Source organism: Castor canadensis, chromosome 5, assembly GCF_047511655.1.
Source record: "Castor canadensis chromosome 5, mCasCan1.hap1v2, whole genome shotgun sequence".
NCBI classification, from domain to species: domain Eukaryota; kingdom Metazoa; phylum Chordata; class Mammalia; order Rodentia; family Castoridae; genus Castor; species Castor canadensis.
Window position 1 is genome coordinate 178805937 of NC_133390.1, and position 12747 is coordinate 178818683.

The 12747-nt window shown below is 33.1% G+C and overlaps 1 protein-coding gene across 1 annotated transcript in view; it reads right to left on the reverse strand.

The window, feature by feature from the left end:
• Positions 1–1986: 1986 nt before the first annotated feature.
• The window catches only part of Sycp2 (synaptonemal complex protein 2), a 51490-nt gene continuing 40729 nt past the window's right edge, over positions 1987–12747 (reverse strand). The window contains exons 30-39 of the mRNA XM_074075044.1: positions 11219–11424; positions 7321–7411; positions 6913–7068; positions 6425–6552; positions 5204–5298; positions 4989–5088; positions 4230–4288; positions 4005–4083; positions 3811–3867; positions 1987–2757 (exon numbers count right to left, since the gene is read on the reverse strand). Of these exons, the coding sequence (XP_073931145.1) occupies positions 2680–2757; positions 3811–3867; positions 4005–4083; positions 4230–4288; positions 4989–5088; positions 5204–5298; positions 6425–6552; positions 6913–7068; positions 7321–7411; positions 11219–11424 (1049 nt within the window). The 3' untranslated portion in view covers positions 1987–2679. The remainder of the gene's footprint in view (positions 2758–3810; positions 3868–4004; positions 4084–4229; positions 4289–4988; positions 5089–5203; positions 5299–6424; positions 6553–6912; positions 7069–7320; positions 7412–11218; positions 11425–12747) is intronic.

Genomic DNA, 12747 nt, shown 5'->3' on the forward strand with positions numbered 1-12747 from the left:
AAAAGTGAGATGCTAAAAATAATGCCCACAAAAGTAGGTAAAGGGAAGCCAGGAAGGAGAATGGCAAATTTGTGCCAGCTGAGGGTTTTAAATGTGAAATACCACTGAGCCTAAGAAAACAGACATTAGATTTGGCAACATATAAGAGTAGTGATTTTGATAAAAGTGGTTTCAATGAAATAGCATGTGCAGAGGCCTGAAGGGAAGGAAAGTAAGGAGTACATAGAAAGTGAATGATAGGGACTAGAGAAGAATATTTTGACATGTTCTCTGTAAGGGTGAGTAAAGAATTACATGGGAAGGGGAGTATTTAGAGGGGAACTTGATTCAAGGGAGAGGCTTATTTACTCATTTAATAACCATGGGTGTGGTGAACACATATAAGATTGCTATTGTATTGATGGATTGTATTGTGTTAAAGTATGAAAAATTGTTGAAATAAGAATTATTAGCTAGTGTGTATTAGGACTTAGAAACCAGCTGGAGTGTGACAGGATGATATGCTAATAAGCCAACCCTAAGGTGGTGGCCGATAGGCACACAAGCTAAACCTAAGGTGGCAGTGCTGATAACAGGAGTGGTGAGGTCACCACCGGGTATATAAACTCAGGCTGGAACCCAAAACCTCACTTGCCTCCTCGCCTGCCAGAGACCACACCGTCAGAGTGTACCCTGAGGCTCGGACGCGGAGGCAGCCGCTGCTTGTGAGCATGTCCCTTCTCCCGACGACCACTGGGTGTCGCCGGCGAACCCACCATGAAACTGGACCTGCACCGAAGGCGGCTGTGAGGATCCCCTGGGGCACAGCTTCATCCCGTCCTCAGATGAGAAGACGACACAGGGTGAGCGAGACTTGGGGGAAGGTCTGAGTAAACTGGCTGGCTAGGGTAGTAGAGACAGGCATTAGGATCCATAGGAAGGTGCCATGTGAATGAGTTTGAATAAAATCCTGCTCTCTGAACTCGATTGAACCAATAAGTGCTTGCAACAATGGGCTATGAAAACCAGGAGAGAAAAATCAGCAATAGCAGCATTCAGGGTTCTTGTAGGCTGCTTGTTCTTAAAGAGGCAAATCTGCCACTGGAATAAGTGATAACCAGAAAAAGCTGATTTAAAGTTGAACGTGAAATGACACGTTCCATTTTAGGGTAAAGATGAAGAAAAACTGTAAGGCGAGACCATCAGATGAATGGTAAAGAATTAAAGAAAATGTATTAATATGTAATAATACTCTGGAAATGTAGAGTATGGAAGGGTTATTAAGTAATGTATGTGGCCATAAATTTAAAGTTTGACTGTATGCTTTTCTACACTGGTGTTCAGCTGGCAGAAAAAAAGTCTGTAAATTATTAGATAAAAAGGATGATAAAAGAAGAAAGGGTAAGATATTATTTTGAACTATGGACTCTAGACTGAGTAAAGAAGAAAGACCATACAAAGAAACAAAGAAGGGTTAACAGGCAGAAAGAAAAAGTGGTGGAATAAATGGCCTGGGACTATGCTAGAAAACAAGTGATAAGAATGTTAGAAAGAGATTCAGAGATTCTATTGGTAATGACAGGTACAGCAGAAAGGTTCTAAGGGTAGGAAGAAGTATGAATTTGAGATGGATTACGTAAGTGTGTGTGTGTGTGTGTGTGTGTGTACACACATACATATATATATATGTATAAAGTGCAATTTGCGAATAAGTAGGTTATTTGATTTAGAAGTCTTCTAAGTTTGGCTGAGGATGAGCTAAATAGGTAAATCACACATGATGGGTTTAGTTTGAAGGTCTAATAGGGCAACATGGAGCTGCAATTTGAGTATTATTTAATATTAAAGCAGAGATGTTACTGTCTTGAAATAGAAACTACACTACCCTACTTGTAAAACTTCAAATCTTAGCTGAGGGTAATAACTGAGTGAGCTGAGAAGGGCTTTTTTTTCTTACGATCTTGATTAAGGAAGTCACCTCACCACTGTATTTAAATACTGGTATTATTCAAATCATCTGCTATCATTGAGTAGACAAGGGAGAGTAGGTTGCTTGCTATTACACTTTAGGTGTCTGATCGGAAAGGGATATTTTTGTTTTAGCCAGTGTTCACAAAATAAGAACTTATAAAATAATTTGATAATATTTATCCAAGTAAGCATTTATTTCAACTTTTAATACGTTAAAGCAAATCAAATGTGTACTTATTTTGATAAAACAATCTAGCAAAATATTACAATGAATACTAGGATCTTAAAAAGTACTTGCCAAACAGTCTGCTTATACAACTGCTACACTGGATTAAAACATTCAGGCAATATAGTTACAATTTTAGGCCATTTCATGCATTCTAATACATTGAAGCCATAACTGAATAAAGATCTCCAACAGTACACTCAAAGTATTATAGATCTATCAACTCAGGTAAAGATTTTAAATCAGGGTCTTTCTCCCCTTCTAATTTTAGTACTTGTATATTCTGAACTATTATACAAATTCTAATAATATAATTTTAGTCTAAAACTGTTTTATTTAACATTTATTTAAATATTTAAAATTTTTATATTTTGCTAAATTTGGGGTTCCTACACAAATGTGCACTTGCTAGGTGATGTGTATTTTTTCTAGTAGGGGTACTCTTATTTCCTCAGTTATCCATGAAAAATAGTAATTAGATAAAATGTATTAAAAACTAGATTTCACACATTAACACTTCTTTCATGAGTCATGAATAATGACATCAGTCCTCTGCGTACATTGAGAAGTTCCTCTTCTTGCTATGACCAAGAAAAAAAAATGATACTTAGATTTTACATTACATTTGTAAAACCACCACTGAATAGGAAACATATCATTCTGTTACAGGGATTCATTTTTACAACAATCCCTTTCGTAAAGATATTGTTTATCAGTACTCATTCCACCTAGTAAGGGTCTACATCTAGACATCTATAGAATTCTATGATCACCAGTAATGTTCAAGATAATTGAGATATCTGCCATCTTTCAAATGACCACATCAAATTTTTAAAAGAAAAGTAAAATAAAAATCGTCTAGAAAAAATTTCAACAAGAATCAACATAGGTAGCTTTTTGTTTGCTTCAAATTATATTAACAGCCACAATAACCTGATCTCTTACCATTTCAGTATATTGAGATTCTATTAAAATTAACTAAGTATATTAATATGCCTTGCAGACAAAGAGCACACCTAAAGCATACTTTAAAATGCCTTCCATCTTTGAGAAAACACCCAAACATGTTCGTGCGGAGCAGTGCTGCTGGTCTCTCCTGAGTGCACTTTATGCCCAGAATGTTACTGGTCTCCTGGACTTGTCCAAGAAGAACAATCTCCATTGGCCCTGTCTTGGCAGCTTTGCCCTGCTGTACTGCACATTGTTTTTAAACAGTGCAAAGAAGTCATTCCTTCAGCTAATCTTTTAATTTGTAAATTTCTATTCTTTTTTATCCTCAGGGGGACTCCTTTTTTAAAATTACTCCTATTCTTTCACTGTAACTAGCTCCTCATTACTTAAAGAAGTAAAAGTCACTGTGCTAAACTTGCCTCCTCCTAACCCTGAAAACAAAAAGAAAGAAGAAAAAACCTGTGAAAGAATTTCCCATTTAAAAACACAAAAGCTGACATGTGTAGTGGTATAGGCCTCTAATTCCAAATTCCAGCACTTGGGAAACTGAGGCAGGGGGCTACGGAGTTTGAGGCCAACCTGGGCTACTTAGTGAGACCCTGTTTCAAAGACAAAAACAAACAAAAAGACACAAAAGCATGATTATTACATTTGAGAAACTCAAACTTAGATAACTGATTTACCATTTCCTTAAGAAGCCTGTCTTGTAACATTTTCATGTTTTCTTTCATCAAAGACATCTGTAAAGTAAACATATTTCTCCCATAAAATTTATCAAAAAGTTTTCACAGCCAAAATACTAGTTAGATTAACCAATATCAAGATTATATATATATATATATATATATATATATATATATATATATAAAATTTATACCTCAGATGTAAAAATAGTCTCTTCATAATCTGTGTTACAGAAGACATTTTTATCCAATGAGGTTTTCAAGAGATGAAGCCTAACAAGTAAAATAATGACAGTTACCTTTGTACTTATCAGGAACTCAAATTAAATTGCTAGAGTATAGGTAATTTTTCCCAATGTAACCTTATTGTTAATTTGAAAAACTAATTTATAGATTCCAGCTATTAAGGGCATACTAACCTTTGCCGTTCATTTCTATGATATGCACTGAACTTCTGAAATACCTTTTCTGAAAAGTCCTAAATTTTAAGATACAAAAACCAGTTGTACTTTAACATAATTAAAAATTAAAACCTGACAATAGAATTACTATATTTCTATGTCAAATTTAAGGGACAAGTACTAGGATTTGGACTCATGGCCTTGCACTTGCTAGGCAGGGTTCTTCCACTTGAGCCACACTTCCAGTCATTTTTGCAACAGTCATTTTTCACATGGATGGGGTCCTGTGTTTTTATCTGGGGCCACCCTTAGACTCCAATCTTCTTACCTACACCTTCCACATAGCTGGGATGACAAGTTTACACCTGGCTTATTGGTTGAGATGGAAATCTCCCTTACTTTTTGCCCTGGGTAGCCTCAAACAGTGATCCTACCAATCTCCACCTCCTGAGTACCTGCGATTACAAGCATGAGCCTGGCTACTATTCCAAATTTAAACAACTTGGCTATATACTAAGAATACTGTATATGTTATACATTTTTCATATACATATAAAAAGATTCTTTCTATATTATCAAAGATATTCATCATAAACTTGTTGGTAACTTAAATGTTTGTATGAACCCGATTAAAAATCTAAGATAAAAACCATGTACTAAACAACAAAAAACTTTGGGATGCTCTCTCAAAGAAGAAAGTAAATGAAAGTTTTTCCAAGTGTAGCTCTTAAGAATCAAGATTTTTGAAATTAGTTTTAAATTCTTAAAAGCACAAACCATGAATTCCTTCTCTAAATCTTTTAAAGACTGTGCATCTTTTTCAAAATTCTCCAGCTCTTCTGTGATGATGACTTTGAATTTATCAAGTTTTTTAATTCTATGAAAGAAACAAAATGAGATAAAATTTAAAAACTGTCACATCCAGAACATGCATTCACAACTTATGAATATATAGCATTCAGAAATTATCAGAAGAGATTTTTAATTCAGACCTATACTCCTGAATTTGATGGTTCATTGTTTTCAGATGCTGCCAAGCCGTTTTCCAAGACTGGTTAGTAAAATAATCTGTCATTTTACTTCGGACCTGAAAAATATTTAAGTTAAAATATCTTTCTAAAATAACAGCCTAACCAAGATTATATTATGAATAAAGCCTTTTTCATGACACGTGAATGACTAGGAAGTACTTAGAAAAGCAAAAATTTAAAAACTCAGGTAATTAAACAGGTTTTATAAACAAACCTAGTCAGCACAGCGTCTAATTCTATTGTTACAGCTTTGAATAAGAGTTGAATTTGTAAATCATTTACATAAGAACACCAATTCTATAGTGTTTACAAAAAAATGCTAGTGATTATAATTCTCTTCAAGACAAAAGCCTTTTTACCATTTTTCACAAAAGCATATATTCATACAAGCCATAGACATATAATAGAACATGTAAGTCAGGGATTCTCTATTTAGACTATAACTACCATGGAAAAATAAATAAAAACAAAATATATATTAAGAACTTTAGCTGGAGGCATGACTCAAGTGATAGAGTGCCTGCCTACCAAGTACAAGGCCCTGAGTTCAAACTCCAAACAATTTTAGGTCATTAGATTTTACCCTTGAATAGAAGTAAAAGGTAAGAGAGATGGGACTGAAAATATCTATATTGCAAGAATGGCATAAAAGCACTGTCTATTTCAAATACAGGCATATGAGAGAAAAGATATGGGTGGGAAAACATTACTAAAAATTAGTAACTGTTTTAGAAAGCAACTTCACGTACAGCATCTCACTGACATGTCTGAGTACAGAGCTGGAAGAACAAAGCTGGCAGTATCAAATACTACATTACACTAACTCCCTCACCAGTGGTCTCCTTTGTGAGATGAAACATGTCTAAGGAAGATGAAGCATGAAGAGAAAATTGTTCAAAAAATTAAAGAACAAAATACTAATATGAAAAGGAAAACAGGACAAAAGACAAAGAACTAGTACAAAAATAAAGAATATGGATAACAGATTTTAGAAAAGAAACTTGCCTTATGAGAAGTTTAATAACCTGGTAATTATTCCAATTTTTCACATATGAAGAAAGTTGTATTCATGAATAGGTATTTTCTGCCCAAGGATCAAACAAGCCACCAGTTTAATAGAAAGTGTGGTGAATTATATTACTGATATAATATATTGATATAATTTAAAAACTGATAACTCACATGCATCTTCCTCTTAAATTCTGAGTTGATCTTCTCACAAAGCATCTCTACACCTGATATGTCACTGTTCCAGTCCTCATCAGGAACAGAAAAGTCCTTTGGTGATAATGGAGACATACTTCCAGATGCTATAAATGAATACTAGCTAAAGTTAAAATATGTATTACAGATTTAGCCTTGTCATTAGGTTGAGAATAAAATCGTATTTCAGATTATAAATGCAATCTAAGGACTTATAAGGATTATTAAATCAATGACAGACTTCATTCTGTAACTTAAAAATAAAATAATTTACTTAAAAAATCTCTGAGATGGCTGTTACGGCAGAAATGTTCGCATAAAGAGAAATTTGTGGTAAGGCATCATTCATCTTGGACTTATTTGAAGTTGTCTTTACAAAGAAATTTGTTTTGTGGATGAAGTTATTCAAATCTAAGAGGCCACCTTCCAAACAACTGCATTTTGACACAGGCTTTGTATCGACCTACTTTTGTAGGTGCGCCGATCTGTGTCTTCTGTTTTACACAGTCTTTTGGGAGGCAAGTGTGCTCTCCTTTCTTCTGACTCTTCTGTTTTCACTCCATTGTAATCACTTAGATTATCTTCTATGTACATTCGTTTGCAACTAAGATGTTGAGTGGGACCTTGGGAATAGTTAAGAACAGTGCTCAATACTGATATTAAAATGTCCAATATTTCCTTGCTTTTATTAAAAATGTTTTAAATTGTTTCCATTGTATTTTAAACAACTGCACTGAATTACACCTAGCTTACATTTTTATGTAATATTTATATATTTGAATGGTCTGACTTAACATGTGTAGCACATTTAAATGAAATTTCACAGTAGTATTTCAGTAATGAGCAATTATTTTTAAAAGGCTGTGACTACAAACCTGATACATGAGTAGTGTCACTGAGTATGTCAAACTCTATTTTCTCTCTTCTTTCACTAGACATGGATAATGGAGATGCTGAATGGCTTTCCTAAAATACATATTAGAAATTAGAAAAACATGCTCATGGATTAACCTTTGACCATCTTTTAATCCTGTGTCAATGTGATAGTAATAGCTTTGAGCTGGCTTTTTCCATTATTCCTGCTATTCAATGTTTCCATGTTAGGATTTTCATTTCTTTGAGTCAGGTAATGGGGAGCCACAGAAAATTAAATCTTGAACACTTCATTTTAAGTCACATTCTTCACATCTAACCTCATATTTCACTATTTGAAAGCACAAGGTTTTTAAACTTAGTAACTTCTATTTAGGTTACTGCTCTTTCTCTACTTAATCTTTATATAGGTCTAGCTCAAATCCCAGCCCTAAGTTGTAAAATTCTGTCTTGATTTCTGTATTTTAAAGATTAAAATATTCTGTTGACAGACTGATGAACTTTTACGACAGCAACAAGCTAAAGCAACAAAATTCCTGCATCATCATAAAACCAGAAAATCCTGTTATAATATATAACACAATTAATATATAACTATATATTAATATATATTATAATATAAATATAATATATAGTAATATAAATATAATTATTTATAACAGTTACATTAATATATAACTGTTATTAATATATAACAGTTATAAATATATAAGTCAGGGATTTAGCAGCTATCTCTTTACTACTTAAGACCTTACTATTTTCATTTTACAAGTTTCCACTTTTTTCTATCAAAACACATTTTTCTATGATCAAGCCATTCTATGTCCTTTAAGCATCATATTCTCAAGTAATACCAACTCAAAAGTATTAAAGGCCAGTAATGTGATTCTTTTAAAAATCATTTCAATTTAAGGAAACTTTGAAAATTATAGTATATTACCTCTCTTTTGCTTTGTATATGATTTTCATTGATATTTGGAGATTCAATTTCCATAAAATGTTTTTCTGAACTATTACTGCTCACATCTGAATTGCTGTTACAATTTTGTGTTTCTTGTGCAAATACAACAGGATTTATATTTTTCTATTCACAACAATATTATTCTTAATTGGAGTATACCTGGGCTATGAATGGTAAGACATACAGAAACCCAAAGGAAGTTCAGATAATTGTTTAAAGCCAGAAAAAAGGCTTAACAAATGGGAAATATTGAACCAAATTAAAATTTGAGAGATTAATTCACTGCTGAAATCAACACCCTTTCATAACTTTTTAAAAAAGCTCTTAGCCAAACAGAACATTAAGCTGATGACAAGTATTCTACCAAAAGCCACAAATGAAGATGACTGCTAGTATAGCCTCTATGCTCCGGAGGTCAAGTCACCTTAACAAGACAAAAAATATGAAGCATAAACTTGGAACAGAAATCCAAAAATTATCATGTTTATACAGAAAATCTAAGAGAATTTGGGTAGACAATTATGATGAAATTCAGCAAGTTGGAGCTATAAAACAAGAAATTTTTCAATACAAAAGTAAAATATATAATTTTAAAGGGGAGTTTTTAACACAGCGAAAGAAAATTCATAGATATTTAGGAATTAATTCTAAGGAGAAGCACAATTTCCTTATAGAAGCTTTGGTTCAACTTTGTAGGAAATAAGACCAAAAAGTGGAGAGAAAAATGATATGTGAGTGAGAAAGATCCTATCAATAATGAGATCAGTATCGATAATTCTTCTCTTAGACAAACTACATTCTGAAATTTAAGGTTGAAGAGAATTGTGAAGTAAAAGAATAGAGCATGTGGGGTGAAACTTCTTGTGAGTATAAAACTATATTCATTCAAGCGGTGTGATTTTAGCACGGACAGAAATAGGTTAGTAAAACATAATAGCAGCCAGACTCATATGAACATCACGTCCACACTTGAATTAGGAGTATTCCATTTATGATGTTGCACTAATCAATCATCATATGCAAGAAGAAATCCCAGAGACTAAAAACTAAAAACGTGTAATCAAAATTAAAAGGGAAACTATTTTTATGACAATAGTTTAGGAAAGGATTTTTCTTTCTTTCATTTTTTTTTTTTAAAGACAGGGTCTCACTATTTAGCCCACACCGTGCTCAAATTTGCAATCCTCCCACCTCAGCCTCCTGAGTGCTAGGATTACAGTTGTGTACCACTATACCACCTGGGAAGAATTTCTTAACCCAAAATATTGGTAAATTTTTATTATATCATATCCTTTGTCATATGAAAGTTATGAGTCAACTAAGTCAAAAGACAAGATACATATTAACTAAGTGAAAAGACAGGATACCAGTTAATGTCTGCATTGTACATAATCAATACAGAATTAATATCACCAATAGAGAATATCTAGAATACATTAAGAACTCCTATAAATTTATAAAAATCAAACAATGTAATTAAAAAGTAGGAAAGCAGAGATCAGGAGAATCGTGGTTTGAAGCCAGCCTGGGCAAATAGTTCACGAGACCCTATCTTGAAAAAACCCATCACAAAAAAAGGGCTGGTGGAGTAGCTCAAGGTATAGGCCCTGAGTTCAGACCCCACATCCCCCACTCTAAAAAAAATTTTCTCTGTGATGACTACTGGCCTAAAAGAATGAAAGAACCTTAAAACCATCATGGAAAAGAAACACATTTGGTTTAAAGTGGTAGGAAAGAGGTTCTACCTGATCTAATCAGCAGTATTAGATCTCTAGTATAGGTATGTTGAGCAGTCATTTTATAGGTTTTCTTTTTCTTTTTCTTTCTTTCTTTTTTTTTTGCAGTGCTAGAGACTGAAACCAGGTCTTCATGCATACTAAACAGGTGGTCTACCACTGAGCTATACTTGCCAAACCTTAAATAGTTATTAATTCCATTTTGTATGCAAAGGTTAGCATATATTGGGGAGGAAATATTTTATTCACTATGTATCAGGTATAATTTTCATTGCCCCATCTTTCAGATGAGAAAGATTCTTTAAATTATAAAATGTTACAAAGCTAGCAAATAATGGAAGACTAAGAATTTAAACCCTATTTTGTCAGAGTCAAAACTCAGCTGTACCCAGTTATAGTGTTCTACACCAATGTCTTTGAAATGAGCTCCATAATTTCATCAATACTTCAATATCTAAGTTAGGTAATTACATGACACATAAGCAAGAAAGGGGAGATGGTAAGAAGGTTTTAAACGGTACCAAAGTACGTAAAACTTTTTTAAAAAGCAGAACTCAAAATACAAAATTACTCCTTATAAACTACAAATATTACTATTTACCTCACTTTAAACTATAATTGAGTTCTATTTAATATAATTTTAAAGACTTTTAAGCATACCTGTGAATTTTATTAAGAGGAAACAGTACATATAACTTGATACATGAAAGAGATAATCTCCTTTCAATATATGACATTTAATTTTTATATTGTTAATTTTAAACCTCCCTATAAAAATCCAAAGCAAACAGTGTTTAATTATACTGTTTTAAACTACATTGTTGTCAATTCACTTTGTCAATGTGTGATTTTAGTGAGTAAAGCAATAAGCTTAGTTAATAAGGTTACAGACTTTAATTTAGGGTAAAATCTGAAGTACTTCTTGTATTGCAGAAAACTTAATTTTGATATGTAGACAAATGGAAGTGATCATTCCTATCACACAGTATCTTATTTTTATTCTGTGCTGTCATGCCAACACATCTTTCTCCCAAATACACTGAGTTAGATTGGATCACTGAAGCTAGGAACTGTCTTGTTATTATATCCATCTCACCCCCAGCCCCAGACCAAATTCAAAACCTTAAGCAGACAAGTGATGGATGTCTGATCAAGATTACAGACACATGATTTATCATCTTCAGATACACGATACATACTTACCAAAAAGACTGGTCCCGGAACTGGTGAGCAACTTTCACTTGTACACTGTAAGTTTAGCTCATTGTTTTTGGGCGAGTTTCCTGAATCTCTAACTTCATCAGTACTGTTTAAGGATTCAGGTGATGAAATTTTTGGATAAGGTGAGAGAGATTTTCTTATGCAGTCATAATCCTGAGTAAAATCCTTTTCTGTTGTTTTGTCTTTACCTACATCCCCCCACAAAAGACAAATAGATGGCAGGTGTTATCACTGATGTCTGCTTTAGAAAGAGCATGCTTAATTTAAATTCTGATATAATAATTTAATGAATTCTCAAATCTTAGCTATCTTTTAAGACACTTTCAATAATTTAAGATCAAAGCATGTTTAAAATATTTTGTAAAACTGAAAAATGGCTAAATTTAAATTTTAAGAACTCTTAAAATACTTTCAAACAGAAGTATTTACAGCATGAGGTGAAACACATCGACAGATCTAAGCACTATCTTGAGTATCTTGAGTCACAGCTAATAGTGTTATAAAGTCACTATTGTATGACTGGAAAAGGCTTGGGAAATCAACTCTTCTAAACTCATAAAATGAGGACACTCACTGATGAAAAAAGTTAGCATAAATGAATTTTAATGGAAATAATATTTAGAAATGCTTTAAGATAGCTTTACAAGAAACTAAAATAATATAAAGCTATACATGTATAGTTTGTGTAATAGAGACATATATATATATATATATATATATATATATATGATAGAGCTTCAAATGTTTTACCAATCATTTAAAAATAAAAGTATAATCTCTCTTGTTCATGAAGATAATCTACTGAGTTCACACAATGATATTCCTTAGACTTGCGAAGTGTAAAAAGAGAAATAGAAACTCATATAATTTTTATGTTAAGTATATTTTGAGCTAAAAGCACATTAAAATTAATGTGAACCTGAAATTTCACATAACTTATAAATATGTGTTCAATATTTTCCATGTCGAAACACTTGATTTTTAACTTCCTAATATGAAAAACTTCAGTGTTCAAGGAACACTATTCCCAAGTTAGCAAAAAATAACTTACCAGCATTAACTGGGTTTAGAGGAAGAGTTTTTGTTTGTTTTGGCAGTCCCAATGCTTAAAGTCAGGGCCTCATGCTTACTAGGAAGGTGTTCTATCACTGGAGCCACACTACCAGTCCCTTTTTAAGTTATTTTTCAAATAAGATCTTGTGTTTGCCTGGGGCTGGCCTCAGACCACTGTCCTCCTATCTATGACTCCTGTGCAGCTGGGGTTATATATGTGTACTAACACACCAGGCTTTTTGATTGAAATGGGGTTTCACTAACTTTTTGCCTGGGCTGGCCTCAAATCATGATCCTGCTGGTCAGTTAGAATTACAGGTGTGCACCATCAGGTCTGGCAAATGGAAGTTTTAACTACCCATAATCTTTTTTTTTCTTTTTGCAGTACTAGAGTTTGAACTCAGGGCTTCATGCTTGCTAGGCAAGTACTCCCACACTTAAGCCATACCCCAAATCTT